Source organism: Sinocyclocheilus anshuiensis, unplaced genomic scaffold (assembly GCF_001515605.1).
Source record: "Sinocyclocheilus anshuiensis isolate Anshui unplaced genomic scaffold, SAMN03320099.WGS_v1.1 scaffold67, whole genome shotgun sequence".
Taxonomy (NCBI): domain Eukaryota; kingdom Metazoa; phylum Chordata; class Actinopteri; order Cypriniformes; family Cyprinidae; genus Sinocyclocheilus; species Sinocyclocheilus anshuiensis.
Window position 1 is genome coordinate 3,363,232 of NW_015552546.1, and position 25,553 is coordinate 3,388,784.

Consider the following 25,553-nt stretch of genomic DNA (forward strand, 5'->3'; position numbering starts at 1 on the left):
ACTGTCATCATTACGACCGCAAACATATTCTATTACTACTACTACTACTACAGTATACCCTTCAACTAATTTAATTAAACCAAGTATGTCTAGGTTTATAACGGGCCTGGTTCTCACCTTATTGATCAAAAGGAATTGTAGTTTGCGAGTAAAACCGCAAATTATTTCATTAACGTCAGCTGCCTCCTTAATAATTCTCTGATACAGAAACAGAAACATTTTGACAGCTGTAAAGAAAGACCCTAAAACAACTGTTAGTGACATCAGCAACAACCTCCAGAGGGCAGGAGTGAAGGTATCACAATCTACTGTTTGCAGAAGACTTCATGAACAAAAGTACAGAGGTTACACTAGAAGATGCAAACCACTCATTAGCAAGAAGAATAGGAGACGAGCCTCAAAAATTCTGGGACAAAGTTTTATGGACTGATGAGACAAAGATTAACCTTTACCAAAGTGATGGAAAGGCTAAAGTTTGGAGAAAAAAGGATCTGCTCATGACGAGCTTCAAAAATTCTGGACAAAGTTATATGGACTGATGAGACAAAGACTATCTGAAAAAAGGATCTGCTCATGATCCCAAACATACAAGCTCATCTGAAACAAAATGGAGGTAATATCATGGCTTGGGCTTTCGCTTCTTCTGGGACAGGCTCATTAATCCTAATTGATGATGAAACATGACGGCAGCAGCAAAAAGCAAAAGTACAGAGGCTACACCAGAAGATGCAAACCACTCATTAGCAAGAAGAATAGGAGACGAGCCTCAAAAATTCTGGACAAAGTTATATGGACTGATGAGACAAATACTATCCTTTACCAAAGTGATGGAAAGGCTAAAGTTTGGAGAAAAAAAGGATCTGCTCATGATCCCAAACATACAAGCTCATCTGAAACACAGTGGCGATAATGTCATGGGCTTGGGCTCGCATCGCTTCTTCTGGGATGAGCTCATTAATCTTAATTGATGATGTAACACATGACGCAGCAGCAAAATGTACTCAGAAGTCTACAGAAACTGCCAATTTACAGAAAGATGCAAGCAAATAGTCTTTTAATAATCCACAAGAGGGTAATTCACAGAAGGCAGGCAGGAGACACACGTAGGGAACATTCACACTACTGGACAAGGGACAACTGAACAGACTAGAACTAAAATAGGGAGGCAGATAAGGATAATAAATAGAACACAGGTGAACAGAATGACACAATCAGACACAAGGGAAAACTAGGTCACGGGCACATGAGGTAAGAAAACACAACAAAAAGTCCTGGGGTGTGACAGTTCTATATATTTTATATAATATATTTTATAATATATACATATATGTCCAGTTGATACTAATGGACTTAAAGGCAGTGGTATGTTTGGTCTCTATCTATTAAACAAAACACACAAAAAAAGCGCCCACTTCATTGGACACAAATGAAATTGCTTGGTCTCAGGAGAATATGGCATTAACAGAATCAGGCTTCAAAAATAAATAAATAAATAGAAAAAATACTGAGTGAAGTTATATGAGGGACAAGCAATTTATGTGCAATATAATGGAGCTGTGAAGCTTTTCAATATTTGGCTTTATGCGTTTGACGCTGCTTTATGCATCTCAGGTTGGAGTTGTGAATGTTATTTGCTCTAATGCTGGACTATTAAGCAATGCAATTCTGTCAATGTAGTTTTTTTGTGTGTGTAGAGATTGTGATTATATAAGTTTATAAATGAATTGCTTTCATCAGGACTCAGTCATTAAATGCAGGGTCATGCAATCAAGCCACTGCAAGAAGATCCAGAAATGAAGTTCAGATTCAGAAGTCAATGAAAAGTGCATAATACACTTTGTACTCACCTCAATATGTTGATTTCAAGCTCTCTGGAGCAATGCAAGGCTTTTCATTTATGGAACAAATTAGGGATGGAGTATTTGCAAGCACAAATTAACAGTTAACTCACCTGGGAACCTATTGAGTTGCTCGGGAAATTAATGAATAAATGTGAGCTGTTATGGCTGTTTACCTTCATAATGTTCTTTATTTTCCTCTCACCACCGTCATATTCCCACTGTAGCCTTCTAAAAGAGAAGGGAATATTGACTGTAATCTCATAATTGTATTGCGTGAAAGGAAGAGTTCACCCAAAAATTAAAATTGTTTCTTCATCAGAACAGATTTGGAGAAATGTAGCATTTACATCACTTGCTCACCAATGGATCCTCTGCAGTGAATGGGTGCCGTCAGAATGAGAGTCCAAACAGCTGATAAAAACATCACAGTACATGCACAAGTAATCCACACCACTCCAGTCCATCAGTTAACATCATGAGGTGAAAAGCTGAGTGTTTGTAAGAAACAAATCTGCCATTAAGATGTTTTTAACTTCAAACTGCTGCTTCCGTCTAAAATATGAGTCCTCAAATCCATAATATTGCTTTTTTCCAGTGAAAAAAGCTGTCTGGTCTGAATCAGGAGATAAATATGCACAGATCAAGCACTGTTTAAGAGACAAAACAGAACAAAACAGCTCTAAAGAAGTATGTCAGTGGATTTTGATATGAGAGGACAACAGGAGATGGACTTTTTCACAGGAGGAAACGTTATTATGAATTATATGGACTATATTTTGGCCAAAAGAAAAACGTCTTAATGAAGGATTTGTTTTTTACACATTAGAAATCTTAAGACATTAACTGATGGACTGAAGTGGAGTGGATTATTGTGATGTTTTTATCAGCTGTTTGGACTCTCATTCTGACGGCACCCATTCACTGCAGAGGATCCATTGGTGAGCAAGTGATGTAATGCTACATTTCTCCAAATCTGTTCCCTTGAAGAAACAAACTCTAATCTTGTATGGCCTTAAGTTGAGTAAATTTTTGGGTGAGCCATGCCTTTAACAACAGGACAGCATTGCAGTAAAACTCATTCGGTGCTCCACTATAGATAAAGTGTGGATGGAGCTTCTCTTGGTTAGAAAAACACAGCATCTGATGTGGCCATGCATATTTTAAAAATCATAAATGTTTCACATGTTTAGACCTCACAGTTCTGGATCAAAGTCATTCACAAAAAATATTACTCGATAATATTTATCTCTTAACTATTTAAAATCATAATGAGATTGTAACACACATCTTGCTGGTCATTTCATTAGTGATGAGGATGTTTTCCGACTAGGATGCGTTTTCAAAAATAGACCACACATTAAGCAATATTAAGTTCTTTGTTACTTTAACATATACATTTTTTTTTTGTATTTATTAGTATGCAAAACCTCCCAAATTTCTATTTTGCTTAAAGATATTGAATCATTATGATATTAAGATAAGACATCATTGCTACACAAAATGCACTGTATACTTTAATATATAATTAATAGTTTATTTTACATAATTTAAATAGACAAATATAACAAATATATAATTTAAATTGTTTAAATTATTTATACATTATACATCACATACGTATTGTAATATTTATGTTTTGTAATACAGTAAAAATGGTAATTAAAAGCTAATAAGAATCCTCACTGAGAAAAATGGGAATTTAAAAAAAGAAAGAAAAGAAAAATCTTTCCATAAAAATGCCTCCATATTATATATAATGTATATTCGTGTGTGTGTGTGCATGATAAAAAATATATAGAAGAAAAAAATTATCTGATGTTTTCATAATATTAAGTCACTTTAAATTATTTTCAAAACCTTTAAAGTTTCCAGAATTTGTTACGTTATAATTTATATAATTGTTACATGTTCCAAAAAAATTTCCAAGATGATTTTGGTGAAAAATGTGCATAAAAGTAATGAAAATACAATGCAAAATGCAATCAATCAATCAAATATTCTAAAAAAATAGTCTCAAATTCCCTTTTATATAATATACAGTACATAATATAAAATATATTTTTTCTTTTTAAATATATTTGTAAAAAAAAAATATATATATATATTCCCCCCTCCCCAAAGCTTTTTGAAACTTCTGAAGTTTCCAGAATGTGTTACTTTTGTACCATCCTGTAAGACTCTAACACAAATGATGACATAAGGAGTTAATATTTGATTAAGAGTATTGGATTTTTGCTGGACAGCAGCCGGGGAGAGAGAGAGAGCTGGATGCGAGTAAGATAAATGAGCTGGACTTGAAGCGCTGCAAATGAATCCACCCGCTGTGACCTACACACTACCTGTCTGCTCAGCCAGGTAAACACAGCACGAGCGTGAAAGAAAGGCTGCTTCACACGACCACATTGACACTGTTTGTGGAAAGAGAGTGATAGAGCGCCTCACTGGACTGATTCAGAGCAGTTATGATTCAGTGGGTTGTGGAGCGCTGTGGAGTTCTCTGTGTTTATGAGCTGTGTGTGTGTGTGTGTCCTTGCACAAAGCACAAAGCAACTCTGGGCCTGCAGCGTTTGGGTGTGAAGGCCTTCGGGTGAACAGCTCCCCAAAGCTGACATTGACTTAGAACGCAAATGACATTAAAATCCATCAAACAAACCCCTGCACTTTTCCTGAAGTTCAAACAAACAGGCTTCTCTAGGGGTACCAAACAAATCTGTCAGTCTAGAGAGAAAAACCTCAGAATTAAAATCAAAATCCCTCCCTTGCTCCCCAGACTGCAGTTAAATAGGCAATGACTTTTTGTGTTCCATTATTATTTATTTATAACAAATATCTATCTATCTGTCTGAATCTAAACTACCTAAAGTTTAGTAATTTATGTATTTATTTTTAATAGAAAACAGAATCAATTGTAGAATGCATTTCTTACAAGAACAGATTGCCCAAAATAAATCAAAATTGTCTAACTAATCTAATGAACATCATGAAAATGAATAAAATTATGGAAAATACAGAAATGTATTTAAAATTATTTAGAAAATTATTTAAAAGAATCATAAAAATAGTCCATATTCTGCATCATATTCATATTCAAATTAATCTAAATTGAAGTCTTTCAGAATATGTATATACAGTGGGTACGGAAAGTATTCAGACCCCCTTAAATTTTTCACTCTTTGTTATATTGCAGCCATTTGCTAAAATCATTTAAGTTAATTTTTTTTCCTCATTAATGTACACACAGCACCCCATATTGACAGAAAAACACAGAATTGTTGACATTTTTGCAGATTTATTAAAAAAGAAAAACTGAAATATCACATGGTCCTAAGTATTCAGACCCTTTGCTGTGACACTCATATATTTAACTCAGGTGCTGTCCATTTCTTCTGATCATCCTTGAGATGGTTCTACACCTTCATTTGAGTCCAGCTGTGTTTGATTATACTGATTGGACTTGATTAGGAAAGCCACACACCTGTCTATATAAGACCTTACAGCTCACAGTGCATGTCAGAGCAAATGAGAATCATGAGGTCAAAGGAACTGCCTGAAGAGCTCAGAGACAGAATTGTGGCAAGGCACAGATCTGGCCAAGGTTACAAAAAAATTTCTGCTGCACTTAAGGTTCCTAAGAGCACAGTGGCCTCCATAATCCTTAAATGGAAGACGTTTGGGAAGACCAGAACCCTTCCTAGAGCTGGCCGTCCGGCCAAACTGAGCTATCGGGGGAGAAGAGCCTTGGTGAGAGAGGTAAAGAAGAACCCAAAGATCACTGTGGCTGAGCTCCAGAGATGCAGTAGCAAATGGCTGCAATATAACAAAGAGTGAAAAATTTAAGGGGGTCTGAATACTTTCCGTACCCACTGTATATAGTGTATTTTTATTAGAATTTTAATATTTCACCCTCATTTCCTTTAACAAATCTATTTTTCCCTTTACACAAACTACATTTTTTTTTAATTAAAACTACAATTTTTAATCCCAGGGCCATTTATCTATGAAATTATAGTCTTTCATAATAGGCTTTCCTTCTGACGGCAAGGCTTCAAAATTTAAATGTTTACCTTTTTTTTTTTTTTTTAGATAGTTCCATTTTGTCAGGTTTAGCCTATAAATCAAATACTCACTTTTTTGGTACTGGAGCAAAACAAAATCTTACTAAAAGCTCATTTTTTGAGATATCAAGCTCAAATTTGTTCAGATTTACAGCTTTGATTTTCCAGCTATTTTTGAGTTCAACATGTTTTATAAAATATGTATTTTTATATAAAAATATTAAAAAATTCACACATAAATCATTTTCATAAACTAAATCGTCTATAACTTTTTTTTTTTTACCTCAACAATAATCTGCCAAGGGTCATCTTTAAAATGAGACCAAACTCTGTACTCCTAAGCTTCAAATTTTTATGAAAGTCTTTTGACATGAACATTTTTGTTCTCTAAGCATCTCAGAGTAACCTTTTTAAATCGACACACGAGGGCTAAAGCAATAGATCACCAGAAAATGACAATTCTGTCATTATTTACTCACCTTCACGTTGTTCCAAACCTGAATAGTTTTCTGCGAGACTCAAAAGGAGAATTCTTCAAGGAATCTTTATGCAGGTTTTTCCAATAGCTCTAAAAATGAGAATTATGAAAAAAAAAATACAGAAATTAAAATGATTTAAAAGAACCATAAAAGTAGTCCATATGTCAATAACTACCTAAATGTCACTATTTTTTTTATTTTTTTAGAATATTAATTTTTAAGTGAAATTTTTTAGAAAAAGAAAAAAGCTGAAAGATTTAAACACCCACCTGTGGTCTTCCCAAAAAAAATGTCTGGGAGGTGGAATCATTATAGATCTGAGGCAGCACCAGCTCTGTGACAGCTACTAATAATCATTACACTCATTGTTCCCTGCACACTGTTGTATTGTGTGAGCTGTGGCCACCTGCTAACCCACCTCTGATGAGGTGACCCAAATACATCTGAGGGGAAAAGAGACTTTTTGGTCCCAATCTTGCCTGGCTGTGCCGGCTGACAAGAGATTGGCAGCTTGCTGCTTTCACCCCTGGCAGGCGCTCCACAAAGGAGGCCAAGAGAAATAGTGTAATCTGAAGTCCATACGATGGGGTCACGGCCGAGCACTTTGGCTGGAGTGATTTTTCTTCAACAGTCTAAACGCTTCTGTGCAGCGATGGTCAAGAGGGCAGTGCATGCGCTGCTGCATTTACAGTTTTTGTTTCATGCACTGATGAAGAGAAGCCAAAACAAATCTGAGAAGTTAAGTTATTGCATTAGACATTTTGAAATGAAACAAAGTCATTCAAAAATGTATTTTCACAAAGGAAAAATTATATATATGACCCGTGCTGGCAAAATGAGTCGGAATGAACAAATTTTCTAAAATTAGTTCTATTTCTTTTCACATTCTCCATTAAAATACCTTCAAAATTATATATATATATATATATATATATACACACACACACACACACACTGTTCAAAAGTTTGGGGTCTTCAAGACTGCGTCTGTTCTGCTCATAAAGGGTGCATTTATGTGAAAAATACAATAAAGTCAGTAAAATTGTGAAAAATTATTACAATTTAAAATAACTGTTTTCTATTTGAATATATTCTAAAATCTAATCTATTCCTGTGATCAAAGCTGAATTTTCAGTATCATTACTCCAGTCTTCAGTGTCACATGATCCTTCAGAAATCATTCTAATATGCTGATTTAATGTTCAAGATACATTTCTTCTTATTATTGATGTTTACAGTTCTGCTGCTCAATATTTTTGTGGAAACTGTAATACATTATTTTATTTTTCAGGTTTCTCTGTTAAATAGGATGTTTAAAAACAGCATTAATTTGAAATTAATATATAAAATAAAATAAAATAAAAGTGGTTGGATAAGTAGTTTGGAGAATGGATCAAAACAATAAAATAGATAAAAAGTAAATTAAAATTAAAATAGCCAGAGACCCCAAACTTTTTAACTATAATGTGTATATTCTAAAAAAATAACTAACCATTCAAAAAACATTAAAATCCTACATTCACATTCCTTCAGTTAATAATTTATGAAAATGATAAATGTATTTATATTTTTATGTAAATTATTTATATTAATTTTTTTTCATTACTATTAATTTTTTATTATTATTTATAGAATTTGCATGCATTTTATGTAAAAATACTACTGTGGCACACATTAATATTTATATCCAAACTGTGTGGGATAAGTTAAATGCCAGTGTTTAATATGTAAGGTTAGGTGTTTGTTCACATATGAGCAATAAAAACAGTGAAACCTGCATTTGCAAACATCATTTTAAATCCCACAGCTTCATAAATTCTCCCACCTACAACATCAACACATAAAAACACGGTCTCATTATCTGAAAGAGTGATTCAACACCTCCATCATTGCAGCAGAGATGCCACAGACTCGTGTCTTTACACGCTGAATCGTGTGGAAATAATGACCAGCAGACCTTGATTTAACAGATCACTCCAGCAAACACTTGCTCACTCCAGCTGTACAGAGGAAAGCATTCAGCTCGACACCAGCTGAGGGAGACGGAAAGCACACACCGGTCTGGCTGCGTACTCTTTCACAAGCCAGAAAAATATATACGGTAACAAAGCTGAGAACCTAAGAGGATAAACAGATGTAAGATTGAAAATAACGTCAGAGTAAAAGCCCTGTGTGCTGCAGGTGAAGTCGTAATCCCCTGGCTTTTTCTAATATAAAACCAAACATGTTCACAGGCTTTGAGTACGAAATGTTCAAAAAAGACACTAAAGCAAGATAGTGACAGCACGACATGCTTTTAGAGATACCAGAAGACTCAGTTTTGATTTATTTGATAAAAGTGCAAATTTAAATGACTATTAATGCAAATCACTGCTTTGGAAGACCAATTAAGCTTGTTTGATTAAAATCTTTCAGTGTTCTAGTGTGAACACATTTCTTTAATGAATGAAATAATCATTGCCTGTGCAGTCAAGGGCACATTGCTCCATTTTTACAAAAAAAAAAGAAATAAATCTCAATTTTTGCCACAATGCAGAAGGAAAGCATTTAATGTCTGACTAAGCAGAGAATTTGAGCTGACAAACTCCTGCAGGTCATGAGATGGCACACAGAATACTTTATGTGCCCTACTGCAGGGTGCAAAACTCTATTGGCTTGTTATATTGTACAATGAATCTGTATTTCTGTAGCCCACAACAAACAGGTCACAAGGTCATATTTACACAGCTATATTGCTACTGTGCTGGTTTATATGATTTAAAGGAGCAGGTTATTGGTTTACAGGTTTTGTTCCACAAAAATCTTATCTTACAAATCTTCAAATATAAACTAAAGTATAAAAAAAAAAAAAAAAAAAAAAAAAAAAAAAATAAAAACCAATTAAAATAAAAAAATAAAATTAACCATAAAATAAAATAAATTAAAATGAACCATCTCTCCACGATGTCCACTGGAAAATAAAATAAAATGTCCATAGTGTGTTCTGGATAAGTGGTTTGGAGCATGGAAAAAATAAAATAAAAAATAATATAAAATAAAAATAAAAAAATAAAAAATTATAAAATAAAATAAATTTAAATAAACAATTTGTCCACTGTGACCCTATAGAGGATAAGCAGTTTGCAGGATGGATGGATAGATGGTAATGAGATAATAATAAAAAAATAGTGCTTAATAACAGCCTAAACGTACTGCTAAACATCCCTTTTTGTGTTCCACAGAAGAAAGAAAACCATGACATGAAGGTAAATGATGACAGACTTTTCATTTTTGGGTGAGCCACCCCTGCAACGGTGGACAAAATGCAACGGATGTTCATTACAAAGGGATTACAAGCGAGCGAGCATGTAAATCCTAGTGTTATGCAAAGGGAAGGGATTTGTTTCTTCCTCTTTTATTCGTCCTCTTCATTTACTGAATGAAATCCTCAAAAGGAAAACGAGGAGTCTGTTCTGAATCGTGTGAAATGCAAATGTCCTCTGCTGAACCGCCACGGAGGACTCGACTCTGTATCTTCCAGAAAACACACACGCGCTCAAGGCCACAGAGAGAGCGTGCGATTCAGCAGACGCATGTGGAAGCCGTTCAACTGGCTGTCTGAACCAGAATGCCTCTTTCACACCAGCCATCTGTGAGTTTACCACCGACATCCATTATAGCTACACTCTAGGAGAAGCAAAATGATATGCGCCTCCAGAAAATGTCTGAGAAACGAGCTGTTTGCTGTAGCACCGGGTCAAAGAAGCACAGGATCCGGATCGCCAAGACTTAATCAAACCAAACACCAGCACTGGGGAAGATCCAGAAAACATCAGTCGCAGTCTGCAGATAAGACTGTTTCTACAGACGGTCCAGTCGCCTTCCCAAATGAAATTTTAGGACATGCTTGAGTTAGCAGGTGCAAATTCAGACAAACGAACACCTACTGTTCCAGATGTGAATGGAAATTCAGCTTCACTGAGCGTATTCAGAGTACACCTTCTTGAAGTCACTGATAAATTGGCAAATCCATCCGAAAACTTCTTGGGAGTCTTGATCCAAAGGCTCTCCGAATTTTATCTGTGGAAGAAAAAGAAACCAAATGAACAGTGATATTGTTTATTCACACAGTACAATGAAAACTATTTAATCTTGTAATTGTTCATGTTTAATTGAAAGTCAAAATATAAATATAAATATTTTTCTATATATTGTGTAAATATTAGTGCTGTCAAACGATTAATCGTGATTAATCGCATTCAAAATAAAAGTTATTGTTTACATAATATATGTGTGTGTACTGTGTTTATTTATTATGTATATATAAATACACACACATGCATGTATATATTTAAGAAAAATATGTTATGTTTATATATTAAATATATTTATATATAATATAAATGATATGAATATAAATATAAACATGTAAATACATGTAAATATTTTTAAAATATATACTGAATGTGTTTGTATTTATATATACATAATAAATAAACACAGTACACATACATATATTATGTAAACAAAACCTTTTATTTTGGATGTGATTAATCGTGATTAATCGTTTGACAGCCCTAATTTTATTTTTTTAAGTTTACCAGGGGTGGGATTTGGAGGGGGTTCTAAATTTGCACTTCTACTAAATACTGAGCAAAGGGTCTGAATACTTAGGACCATGTGATATTTCAGTTTTTCTTTTTTAATAAATCTGCAAAAATGTCAACAATTCTGTGTTTTTCTGTCAATATGGGGTGCTGTGTGTACATTAATGAGGAAAAAAAATTAACTTAAATGATTTTAGCAAATGGCTGCAATATAACAAAGAGTGAAAAATTTAAGGGGGTCTGAATACTTTCCGTACCCACTGTATATATATATATGTGTGTGTGTGTGTGTGTGTATAGTTTATAAAACTCATTTGCTGTCTACTAACTGCAATCGGTATCCAAAAATGAACATATCTTTCCACCAGAAAAAAAAATACAACAGCAAACAAACATTCTAAAACAAAACAAAAGTAAATGAAGTATTAATAAAATCCTGTATTTATAAAATGCTACATTTGTAGTTACTTTGCAAATATTGGTCAAATCATCGTGTTTCTAAACATAGTTTGGAACAGCATGAAGGTGAGTAAATGATGGCAGAATTGAAATTTTACAACAACTAACGCTGTGATCCACAGACAAATCACCTCCACACCTGCAGACTCCAGAAATGCCAGTTTTATAACCTTAATGCTGATAAACTAAGAGAAATAGACTGTATACTGGCCAAAACCTGTTTTATTTCCAATCACTCTCAGTTTCTCTCTTCATCCTGGCTCTATTCTCCCCATTATTTCTGGCTCAACAGCCCCAAGTTGCTGTTTGCTGTATTTTTGCCCAAGGCTGAAAGTTTGGGCTGTAATTTTGCAACTCAAGTGATTCCCATCCCTGGCAGGAGACTCGCTCCTCATCATGTCAAGCTCACAATAGGCTGAATGTTCACAATGAACCGCTCGCAGTCTTTATGGAAAGACTTTATGGATATTTACCGAGACTCAAACCCGCGACCTTTGGGTTATGAGTCCGACTCTCTAACCATTAGGCCAAAATTGGGACAGCTGGGAAATACACTGCACGTTACAAACCGAGGAAAAGGGTTTTCCCTAAGAATTTGTTCTTTATTATTAAGAAAGCGGTGTATTTTTGTCTCCTGATTCTGTCCAGCTGGACTTTTATAGCAAAAAGCAGTTACACTGTTTTGTATTCTCTCAGAAAAAAATACACATACACTGCTGTTCAGAAGTTTGAGGTCTTAAGCTCATCAAGGCTGCATTTATTTGATCTAAAAAAAAACACCGTAATTACAGTAATATTGTGAAATATTTTTACAATTTAAAATAACTGGTTTCTATTTAAATATATTGTAAAATGTCATTTATTTCTGTGTCATTTATTTCTGTGAAAGCTGAATTTTCAGAACCATTACTCCAGTCTTCAGTGTCACATGATTCTTCAGAAATCATTCGAATATGCTGATTTGCTGCTCAAGAAACATTTATAATTATTATAAATTTTGAAAACAGTTGTGCTGCTTCATATTTGTGTGAAAACCATGATATTTTTCTTTTTTTTTCTTTTTCTTTGATGAATATAAAGTTTAAAATAACTTATATTATTTGAATAACAAAATAATACAATAAAATAACAATAATTATTTGAAATAGAAATTATTAAATATTATACATGTATTTTGTCACTTTTGATCAATTTAATGCATCCTCGCTGAATAAGGAAATATAAAAATGTATTTTAAAAATATAATAAATCCTGACCACAAACTTAGTGTATATATCATAATGTAATGTAACATGAAAAACATGATCAATTTCTGTCTGAGGTGTCAAATGTACTAGTTAACTTGGATTAAATTTACCCACAAGGCCATAAAACAACAAAATTAGCAAAGCAACATTTCTTCATAGAACTGCATAGAATTTTTCTAGATATTGTTTCTATATGTTGTGCATTATTTTTTTGTATAATAAATATATAAATATAAACATTTAATAAACTGAAAACAAAAAATATTTTGTATTTAAAAGCTTTTTATTGCTGATAATTATTTTACTTTTTATATATTTATTTTGTGTATTTTCATTTTTCCCCCTCAACCTTATAATTCAGTCATATTAAAAAATAACAAATAAAATAAATAGCTGTCTACTAACGCTGGTTTTCAGTATGCATATATATATATATATATATATATATATATATATATCATAGAGAAAACATATCATAAATATATCTCAATCCAGCATCATGTCCCTCACAGTGAGAACCAAAAAAAACTGTAACCTTGATGAATGGGTGGGCTGTAATATATATCCCCCTCTTCCACCTCAGTCCACCTGGCACAGATAAGCAGAGAAAGGCCAATCTCTAGATAGTCAGAGATCCCAGATCATAGAGAACTGATATCATAAATCAATCTCAATCCAGCATCATGTCCCTCACAGTGAGAACCAAAAAAAACTGTAACCTTGATGAATGGGTGGGCTGTAATATATATCCCCCTCTTCCACCTCAGTCCACCTGGCACAGATAAGCAGAGAAAGGCCAATCTCTAGATAGTCAGAGATCCCAGCCCATCCGTCTCCCAAAGCAACACAACAGAAGATATTGAAATAATAACTCAGGGATTACCAATATGTCAGTGTAGAGCTTCCTCATCTCCTCACACCTCTTCATCAGCTGTCTGAGATCGGCCTCATGCTTCTCGATGGCCGCCTAGAGCCGGAGATAAAGGAAGAGCAGGTGTTACGGCTGCACTTTCTCCTTTCCATTTCTGGAGAGGTAGCACTGGAATTCTTAGCGCTATCAGCCTCAATGGCTTTTGATCACCGGTATTTCTTTTCAACCAGACCACATCCAAAAAGCTTTTATACAGTGAAAAGGTGTATCAAAGAAGCAGCTCTCAAGGGTCTGTGCTTTATATGATCTAGATTAACTTCCTTTCTCTATGGAGTTGTTCAAGAATAATGCAGCATATAGTATTTTTTAAAGAACAACATGGCCGGCCTTTTCAGTATAATGAAAATGAGTAAGGACAGGGGCTGTCAAGCTCCAAACTGAGTAAAAAGCAGCATAAAAGCATCATAATGTGTCATGTGACTAGCGTGCTGCTGTTCTTCTGAAGTCATATGATAGCTTTGTGTGAGGACAAGACTGACATTTGAATCATTATTCACTGAGAGAAGTAGCTTTGTCCAATTTGAATCATTCCTTTGAATCGGCTCTTTTGATCCAGTCTGATTGATTCTTGAGTTCAACTCACTGAATCACTGATCTGGTCACAGTCATTAAGAGCTCGCTTGAGGAGAAGATTTTCAAGGACTAACAACTTAAATGGCAATGACTTAGAATATATCACACAATAGATTTAGACAAACAATAGATTTCAGTCCATATTCATTGGTACTGACTATACATAATTCAAAATGTTTCACAGAAGAAACTACTTACATCACAATAACCAGAAGACATGGCATTATTACCCATGCTTTCGATCAAAAAAATTGACATTTGAATCATTATTCACTGAGAGAAATAGCTGTGTCCAAGCTGAGTCATTCTTTTAAATCTTTGGATCCAGTTCACAGAGTCATTCAGATTGATTCTTGAGTTCAACTCACTGAATCAATGATCCATTCAGTCATTAAAAGCTTGCTGATGAAGAACTGATGACTTAAATTTTAAATACTTTGAATATATTACATAAATAACATATGCTTATGTTTTTATGATGCCTTTGCTTTTTTTTTTTTGGATAGGAAGTAAGTTCTTATGTATTGTTATTGACTAGGACATGATTCAAAATGTTGCGCAGAAATAGCTACTAAAATAAACCACATTAATCAGAAGACATGCCATCATTAACCACGATTTCTATCAAAAAGATTGACTTTTGAATCATTATTCACTGAGAGCTTTGTCCAATTTGAGTCATTCTTTTGAATATTTTGATTCAGTTGTCAATCTGATTGATTCTTGAGTTCAACTCACTGAATCAACGATCTGGTCACAGTCATTAACAGCTCTTGATGAGAAGAAGACTAATGACCTAACTTTAAAAGATGTAGAATATATCACACAAACATTTTCTTTTTTATGTTTTCATGATACTTTTATGGTGCTTTTGGTGCTTTCTGTAAAGGCTAATCACATTAACACGATCCAACCATTAACCAATGTCTTATAAATTCATAATAAAAATAATTTGGTGTGATAAAAAAATATTATTTTATAGGTGAAACTAAACGGAAACTAATCCTAAAAACAACAAAAAAATGTTGCTACTTTTGCTACATAATATTTATATATATGTTATATGTATGCCTTGTTTTCTGTTCTCTCCATTGTGACCTAGTTTTCATGAGTTGCCTGATTATGTCATTCAGTTCACCTGTTGTCTCTTAATCATCTCATTAGTTCCCTTTGTTTGGTTCATGCTTATAACTCCTCAGTTCTCCCTTAGTCTTCGTCCGTTCTCCGTCTATGTTAAGTTGGTTTCTGTGCCTGTTCTTCTGGATTTATCTGATTAAAAGACTTTTCGTTTCATCTTCGTGCGAATTCATTCCACACAGAAGCGTGAGAGAAGAACGGACCAACTACAGTTTGTTTGTTTTTTGCGGCGTTTTGTTCCCTTTTTCCCCACTCTTCTGTCACCATGGACATTCCTGCTGTGGCCGAAGGCACGTGTTCCAGCGGACGGTCCTAGGGAAAATTTCGCCGCATTTGTGGAGTGGGTGCTGGAGAATAATGGACTGTATTTCTCCATCTGCCCCGCCAAGGAAGACATCTCCAGCCCCAATATTGAGGAACTAATGGATGTTTTTCAAGAGGACTTAATAGACTGGTTTGTCTATTAAGTCTCCTATGTCTCCTGTGTCTCCGCTGGTTCCGTCCAGCCCTGAATCTCCTGTGTTCTCCGAGTCCTGGCCTCCACCTAGAGGTCTTCTCGGGTCCTAAAATCTGTACCCGACCCAAATCACTCCTTGCCCGAACCCGACGTGCATAAATTATTTTTTCAAAAAGAAAAACCTGACCAGAGACAGACCCGATGAAATTAGACCCAAGTCCGACCCGACTGCATTTATTTTCGAACCCGACTGGACCCGAATGTAAATGGCATTGACGTGTGCACAGCCTGCAGCCATGCAGCCAGTCAGGAAAATCCCGGCGTCCTGCTGACTGATTTGGCCGCTTCTCCATTACTTTAATTTATTTAACATGTATTTAATTTGGTTATTACTTTATATTATTGCCTGCCTGATGGATACAAGTTATTTCTGAGTTCGGCTTTCAGTTGTGACCAGTGGATTTGAAAAATAAACGTGATAGTTTGATCAAAATTAAATCGATAGCTTTTCATAGCTAATCTAAAGCATAACTCATGATCATAGCATAATTCATGGCTTCGCTACTGTTGTCTGCAACCTAATCTCCAGCGAAAGGCTTCTGCACACAAAAAAAGAAAAGCCCTGTATGAATACGCAGCGTAATGAAGCGAGTGAATTTTCCTGATGGATCTCATATCTATAAGATGGATTTCTGTTGGCGAGGTTACAAACGTATGCTCCTTTTCTATGTGCATTCCTCATTTAACGCGAACATGCAAGTACACATTCAGGATAGTTTAAAAGAATTCGGGTCTTATCGGGTCTATTTGGAAAAAAAAGCACATTTATTTTAAATTACCCGAGACCCGAGGCTGCTAATACCGAAACCGACCCGTGTCCGAGGCACTCGTAGAAATTTTGGACCCGAACCCGCTCGGGTTTTTGGATCCAAGTGGACCCGTGAAGACCTCTACCTCCACCCCGGTCCTTCGACCCACTGGCTCCGCCTTGGCTCCTAGCTCCCTTGTCTCCACCATGGCCCGTCATCCCACTGGCTCCACCGGGCTCTCGTCCCTCCGGCTCCGCCTTGGTCAGTCGTCGACCATCCGCCGCCTCGGGACTCCACTCCTCCGGCTCTGTCAGGCTCCTCCTTCCCTCCGGCTCCACCTTCGTCCTCTGTCGCTCTGGCTCCGCCGCGGCCTTCCGGAGCCCCGCCTCCGCCTTGGTCGCCTGAGCCTTCAGCTCCGCCTTCGCCATTTGGATCCTCGGTGTCACCCTGGCTCTGCGGTTGCTTGACTCGCGGCCTTCTGGATCCCCGCCTCCGCCTCGGTCACCTGAACCTTCAGCTCCGCCTTGGCCCTTCGGATCCTTGGTGTCGCCCTGGCTCTCCGTCTGCTCGGCTCCATCTGGGTCTCCACCTCCAGTGGCTCCATCTCCATTGTTCATCCCCAGGGTGTTGTCAAGGCCTTCTCCACCATGGCTCCTCCCTCCTTCGACCCCGCCCTGGGGCTTCATCCTGGCTGGTCTCTGGACCAACATCTGGCTCCTCGTGCTCCTGGCTTCCCCTTGGCTCCGCCCACCCTCCACTCCCCCTTGGACTCTTTTGGACTATTTTTGTTTCTGCCTTTCTCCTGCTCCACGCCCTCCTCCAGAGCCCCCACCCTCCCTCCTCAGTTGGACTTTGTTACGGTGCAGAGAGGTGCCTTCCCAGGAGGGGGCGAACTGTTACATGTATGACTTGTTTTCCATTTTATCTGTTGTGACCTAGTTTTCCTGAGTTGCCTGATTATGTCATTCAGTTCACCTGTTGTCTGTTAATCATCTCATTTGTTCCCTTTGTTTGGTTCATGCTTATAACTCCTCAGTTCTCCCTTAGGCTACGTCCACACGAAACCACGAAACCGACACAAAACGATGTAGTATACATGCCAGACCAGTATGTGGTGCTGTAATTCTGCCACAGAGATACACTAAAAACGGAGAAGACGGCCTGGACTATGCGCATAAACCTTGCGCGCGGTATACAAATGAACATGGAACAATACATTTATTAATCTGTGTTAACGTTAGTTCATAAAAAAAAAAATCGTTCTGTGTTTGTTCATGTTGTTGTTGTTACGTGATGTAGCGGTGTCTGACTAGGGTCGAGAGGTGGGGTGATGACATCATTGTTTCAGAAAATATACGGATTCGCTGTGCATACGAAAACGCAAGGGCGTCGTTTTCAGATTTATCCACTCTGGGACCCGGTTTCATATTTATATATATATCATATATATATAAATTTCAGCTAGTTGACCAGGCAACATTTTCCATTTTTATTTAGTTTAACTTGATGAGAATAACTAAAACTGAAATAAAATGTATAAAAACTATACAAACATATAAAAAACAAAAAATGACTAAAACACAACAAAATGACTAAAATTTTAACTAAAATTAAAATGAAAATTGAAAATATAAAAATAAAAATGAATATATTACTAAAACATATAATGGTATCTCAATTATATTAAAATAAGACTCCGACATACTAACAACAAATTCTAATAGAATCAATTGTCTGTCAAGTGCAAAATGCTATTTGTGTGACATGCAAGTTAACAATGTTGAATGTTCCAATTTGATCACTTATAGGTTCAACAACAGTCAGAACGCTTCCTTAGAAGGCAGCTGTCTATTGGCGCTTTTCCACTGCATGGTACAGCACGGTACGGCTCCGGACGGGTCCATTTTGGGGGGTTTTCCACTGGGTACAGTACCTGGTACCTGGTACTTTTTTTATGCAGTGGAAACGCAATCCGTGCCGAGCCGAACCGTGCCGTGCCGTACTGAGCCGTGCTGAGCCGAGTCGTACCACGCAGTGGAAAAGCGCCATATGTAGGCAGCGCTTGGTAACAATTAGAAGGAGGTTTGGGAACAATTGGTCCTATATACCCAATCAAATATCCCATCTGACCGGAGGTAAACAAATATTTATCTTGGGTGTGCGTTTGTGAGAGTTTATGCACGCATCTTTGAATACCAATACCTTGCCCAAGGCCAGAGAAAGAGCGAGGTTTGACAATTCACCACCCACCCACCCACATATTACCATCAACTAAAAATGGAAGATAATGTCCTTGTATCGAAGCGTACCTCTATTGTGCACATGTGAAAAACCAGTTATCATTTTTCCAGAAGGATCTCCTTGACATCTCGAAGGTTCTGCTCTCTGATTAACCACAATGCAAATCTTGTGGAGCGCCACAGCCTCGCGTGAGTGCTTTTAAAGATTTTTACAGTAGGCTAAAGAGTGAAAATGATAAGAAATGCATGTCTTGAACACACAGAATAAATATAGCTGCTAATTCAAAAAGCTTTCACACTTATCCAGCAGTAACGTGAATAACCAGAGCACTGAAAATTAATGAAGTGATACGTGCTAAACACAAACGCTCCTATCTCAATTGCATCTTTTTAAAGCAAGAAAATGTAAAGCGAGTACTTGTGCCACAAAAACCAGCGTGCATGTTTAAGAGCGACTGTTTCAACTGCTCTCCATATGAAGAGGCCTGCAGAGAACAAGAGCGCAGATCTATCAGGCTCTCTAGATCTATTCTTTATGGTAATGCATGCAGATATGAAACCACTGCGACAATTTCAGCTGCCGCTAATTTAAAACTCACAGGCTAAATGCTGATCTTCAGACGGGTGGAAAAAAGGGCTATTCTCTGTGCTGTTTATTATTTCAAATCCCAACCCATTCCACAAAACTAAAAGATGACCAGGAGGAATCAAATACACAATTTTGTTTTCAAAGCAAAGCCTTAGTTCACACAGGATCACTCATATTTTGCGACTCAAGACTTAAATTTGCGTTTTCAAAAAAATCTAAATATATGAATGTGTTTTATAATTTTACTAAAACTGGATTTTTTTAATATTTGGTGGCTTATCTTATTACGACTTATTAAATAAATAAATACATACATGCATAAATAGAAACATTGGTATTCAAAAGTTTGGGGTCAGTATGATTATTATTTTTTTAATTACCTCTATTTAGCAAGGATGCATTGATCAAAAGATCCTGAAAAAATGCATCAAGTTTCCAGAAAAATATGAAGCAGTGATAATAATCAGAAATGTTTTTTGAGCAGCAGAGCAGCAAATCAACATATTCATGAAGGATCATGTGACAGTAAGTAATGATGCCGAAAATTCAGCTTTAATCACAAGAATAAATTACATTTTACAATATATTCACATAGAATATAGTTATTTTAATTTGTAAAAATATTTTACAATATTACCGCTTTTACTGCATTTTTGATCAAATAAATGCAGCCTTGGTGAGCAGAAGAAAAAAATCTTCTCTTTTCTTTTTTTTATGTGATGAATAAAAGCACTGGGATATACAAAACAGTTAATTATAAAGTTTAGCAGTCATTATACAAACATATTTCAGCCTAAAATACTACAATTCACCAATCTGAATCAAGTATTCCAGAAAACCATGTTATAAATTGTTTAGAATGCATATTAATCTCAAATGTTGTGACATTTGCTTTAAACAGTGACAAAAAGTTTAAATGTTAATATATATTTAAGACTAAACATGCAAAGTTCTTCAAATTTCATACATAAAACATGTCACACTTTATTTTAATTCTCACTATTAACTATGAACTATGACATTTGCCTCAGTAAACTCCTCATTTGCTGCTTATTAATAATTAGTGAGGTAGTTGTTAAGTTTAGATATAGGGTAGGGTTAAGGGATCTAAAATATGGTCTTTCAGAATAAGGCATTAATATGTACTTTATAAGTAATAATAAACAGCCAATATGCTAGTTAACAATGAGAATTGGTCCTTAAAATAAAGTGTTACCAAAATATGATACACTAAACATGACGAACATGCCAGGACAGGGTGTTTCATTAATCATCAGAGGTTTACTTCATCACTCTAAAACAAGCATGTGGTTATTTTCTTTGTTGTGTTTCTATGGAGGAAGCACAGGGGTGGTGCACTCAGATTCCTCATTAGCAAAGGAGGAAGTCGTTCAGCTTATTGTGCAAGTGCCCTTAAATCTTGCCACTTAGGAACTGGGTTTCAAGCACCCTGGCCGCAAAAATCGATACAAATTACCGGCGTGTCACTAATGACTCAGTGAGCTCTGAAAAAAGCCATGCCGCGTGGATAATGAATTGGGCCGCTGTGTCAAGAGTTTGCACAAACCAACAACAAAGAGAAACTCACAGGTATCGCTGTGTGGCACGTCTGATGTGTGTAGTGGATGCAGTCGTATAAACGTGACTAAACCATAGGGCCCAGTGGAATTGGTCCTTAAAATAAAGTGTTACCAAAATATGATACACTAAATGATGAAATGGAATTTTTGAAAATGTCATGACGAACATGCCAGGACAGGGTGTTTCATTAATCATCAGAGGTTTACTTCATCACTCTAAAATAAGCATGTGGTTATTTTCTTTGTTGTGTTTCTATGGAGGAAGCACAGGGGTGGTGCACTCAGATTCCTCATTAGCAAAGGAGGAAGTCGTTCAGCTTATTGTGCAAGTGCCCTTAAATCTTGCCACTTAGGAACTGGGTTTCAAGCACCCTGGCCGCAAAAATCGATACAAATTACCGGCGTGTCACTAATGACTCAGTGAGCTCTGAAAAAAGCCATGCCGCGTGGATAATGAATTGGGCCGCTGTGGCAAGAGTTTGCACAAACCAACAACAAAGAGAAACTCACAGGTATCGCTGTGTGGCACGTCTGATGTGTGTAGTGGATGCAGTCGTATAAACGTGACTAAACCATAGGGCCCAGTGGCAAGTACGTCACGATATGATACATGTCACAATACATTATGTATGCCATGATAGAGTTCAACAACAGTGCTCCATTCATCCTATTCTCCATAACTAATTTTTAACAATTATGTTTTAAAACAGAATGACTATGATCCTTGCAGTTGTTAAGCAACAATATATACTTCTTTCAACTTATGGAAACAGCTGGAAATGCAATAAAAAATCTGAGCAGCAATTGCCTACTCCTATGGAGCACTGTGAATAATGTAATTGAGTCAGTCTCTCTACAATCTCAAAGGATTTATATATTTATTCATATGTGAATATTTTGGAATGCATTTACAATATATTGTATTTTGTCCTTAGGAAACAATATCAACAAAAAATAAAATAAAATGATCTAAATAATCAATTAAATATTATAAGAAAAGGAGTCACAATATTGGTCACAATTTAACAGTAATACCTGTAAGACTTTATGATGTTTTTATAAGTCTCTTATGCTCACCAAGGCTGCATTTATTTGATCAAAAATACAATAAAAACAGCAATATTGTGAAATATTATTACAATTTAAAATAACAGTTTTCTATTTGAATATATTTTAAAATGTAATTTATACCTGTGATGTAAAGCTGGATTTTCAGCATCATTACTCCAGTCTTCAGTGTCAGAAATCTTTCTAATATGCTGATTTGCTGCTCAAGAAACATTTATTTTTGTCATTTACTTTTTTCAGGATTCTTTGATGAATAGAACGTTCAAAAGAACAGCATTTATTTAAGATAGAAATCTTTTGTAACATTATAAATAAATAAAATGCATGTCTGAATATAAAATCATTTTATAAATAAATAAATAAAACTTTACGAATGTTTTCACTATCACTTTTGATCAATTTAATGCATCATTTCTGAATAAATGTATTCATTTCTTTAAGAAAAAACAGGTTTTTGAATGGTAGCATATGTGAAAGATGGTATTTCAAAAGATGTGAAAGTTTGTTTGTGTGCAAAGCTATGCATATGACACAACATGATCAAAAACAGACACTGCTACTTGCTGAAAACTAGAAAACCTACATTATTTTGAAAAATCTCATTCCGTATTATTAGTTTCCCCTAATGCTGCTACCAAAGCTGACCGGATAAAACAACCTGAGGAGAAATGAAAGCTGGTGAAAAAAGAAAGAGAGAAATAAAACCAGCAGATGTTTGTCCTGTATGCCAATAAGAAGTTTTATTAGCCCTGGCTCTCCTTGCCATCCTCCACAGGTCATTTGCTGGCGGTTGCGGGTCCTACCTTAGTTAAGGACGAGAGGCGAAATCCCTTGGCCCTGTCCTTGCCTGCGTTCTGGTTGAGGTAATTGCCCACGGCCAGAAGGTACTCCAGCATGCTGACAAATGAGTCACAAGCCCACAGCTGCTGGCACATGTGGATCTTCTGGATAATCAGCTGCAAGACAAACACAGAGGCCAGAACATGTCATCTCCAACTAATCGAAGCGCAAACTTTTTCCTGCCTCTCACTTAACAGCCGTCGGCTCTTGAGTGCAGCCGGATTTCTCAGTGGTCCTGTTGACACAGACCAAGCTTGTCAAGTGTGCATCAGAGCCGACACAGGAAGTGCTTTTATTTATTATTTGAAGCTGGAAGGAAAGTTAAACCTGAGGACTGGTAGTTGTTGGGTTAAGGGGTTCTTGCTGAAGTAACAAGTACAAGGTACAATCAACGACTACCATGAATGAATGAATGAATGAATGAATGAATGAACAAATAAATAAATAAAATGCTCCTAGTTCTTCACAGGACTGCATTTAAAATAATTGTATGAATGAATAAAGGAATGAATGAATTAATTAATGAATCTGTAAAAAATGATTTCCCATTTAAAAAATCAGTACAATCAAAATAGCCTGTGAATGTGGTTTCATACAGTAAATAATAGAAAAATATAGGAAATAAGGAAATAATAACAATAACGATAAATAACAACAACAACTAAATAATAATAATAACATTTAATTATATTATTATTATTATTTCAAACAAAAAAAAGTGTTTGCAGGTCAGAAAACAAGCAAACAAACAAATAAATGCTCTAAGTGCTTCATGGTCACAATGTAAAATAAATCAATCAATCAATACATAAATAAATGCTCCAAGCACTTCAAAGGTCACAATATAAAATCATTTAAAATAAAGAAATGAATAAATAAATAAAGTAAATAAACAAAAAAAAGGTTTACCATTGATTTCATGCTAAAATGGTTTCACAGGATATCACATTGATGTATAGACAGTGCATTAATACCAAATGCATAATATTTGGCAGCTGTCTAGAAATAAAACAATATATTTAGTCTGATAAGTTGCATTTGTGAACACTAAACTCAGTGATACAGGCTGAATGTGTAATATTCCCAGAACCACACTGGATTACTTCCAATTAACTTCACCAAATTAGATACACCATAATCATTTAGACTGTCTGATTTACATTCCTATTAATACCACAAGAAACAAGTTTACGCTACTCTTGGGGAAAAGCCCTTGTGATTTAGCCAAGATAAACAGGTTAGGCTGAAAGGTATTGTGAGCTGCAAGCATTAAATGCTGAAGCTGTTTACAGTATTAGTTATTTTCCAACCTGTATAACAAGCTGAACCCCTGAGTAAAGAGCAACAGCGAAGACAGCAACCAAAGGAAAAGCTTGATTTGATGTCTACGAGACAAACCGTCAGACCATATGCCCGTCTGTTTCCATCGCAACCTTCACTCCTTCACTTACACAGCCTCAATACATTACCTTCTAGCCCTCTGCTTCATTTCTACCTGGTGATTCACACCCTTAAACACTAATTTGACCAAAGCTAGCTATGCTAATCAAGTCCCAGTGGGCAGAAACTTCAGCTAAGCTTCTTTCCAACACTCCAAATGAGTGATCTTCTTGCATTTTTTACTAAAACTCCTTAGTGCATTGCACGCTCTCTGTTTACTAAAAGCTCACAATGCCACAAGGAGTTAGCATTCCTCAGACAGCTCTGAGACAAAGCACAACACACCTAGAGAGCTCTTCGGTATTCCCCACTCTAAACCAGAGCAATTTTCCAGCTTGTCAGATGGTGGGTAAATCCGCCTTAATGTTACAGGTTTAAAAAGTCAACCATGTCAGACAATCCCATGGATTTAATGGCGGCAGTGGAAACAGAACCCTGGCTACTTGTTTGGGAACTCTTAAAAATGGAGGACCTTTCGCGGGGTCCAAACTGAGTTACAGTATAACATTTTCAGAAACAAATAGCATTGATCTTAAAGGGTAGTTCAGACAGAAATGATCATTACTCGTCCTCAGGTCGTTCCGAAACTGTCTGCGTTTCTTTCTTCTGTGGAACACAAAAGGAGGCATTTTGAAGAACGACAAAGTCCAAACAACACCAAAATTGGACCCCATTGACTTTTATTATATGGACATCTTTCAATTCTCATCTTCTTTTTCCACAGAAGAAAGGAAGCCATGCAGGTTTGGAATGACATGAGGATGAGTAAATAGCTGTGTTTCCATCCACCGATTTTTATGGACATTTTGGAATACTGCATTAAACAATGCTTGATGGAGACGCCAAGATGCTTAAATTTGAAAAATTCCAAAAACTTGTGTAATCGTTTTTTTATCCGATAAGAATACATGTACATCAACTATGATGGAAACACATTTACCGAATAAATTCTGTAATGCGAATCAAAAACGTCATGTGACTTTGTGCGATGGGATGGCATAACAGGACAAACCTGCAGACTGATCTCATTGAACAGCATCTGAAATGTTGTTTTGGTCATTCTGAAATACCTGAGCCAAAGCCTATCATCAAAATTACCTCCCAGAACTGTCTTAAGGCTTGTGCACACCAGGACGAATATCGTGCGCGATTATCGCTGACGTTTAACGCCTCGTGACTAAACAAAGGGCGCCAATGTGAGTGTGCACACCGACGCGCAAAA

General features: G+C 36.1%; 1 protein-coding gene across 1 annotated transcript in view; it reads right to left on the reverse strand.

Moving 5' to 3' along the window:
• Positions 1-10,329: 10,329 nt before the first annotated feature.
• Positions 10,330-25,553, reverse strand: part of LOC107664130 (formin-J-like) — a 41,393-nt gene continuing 26,169 nt past the window's right edge. The window contains exons 11-14 of the mRNA XM_016454585.1: positions 22,855-23,007; positions 16,913-17,272; positions 13,551-13,634; positions 10,330-10,434 (exon numbers count right to left, since the gene is read on the reverse strand). Of these exons, the coding sequence (XP_016310071.1) occupies positions 10,330-10,434; positions 13,551-13,634; positions 16,913-17,272; positions 22,855-23,007 (702 nt within the window). The remainder of the gene's footprint in view (positions 10,435-13,550; positions 13,635-16,912; positions 17,273-22,854; positions 23,008-25,553) is intronic.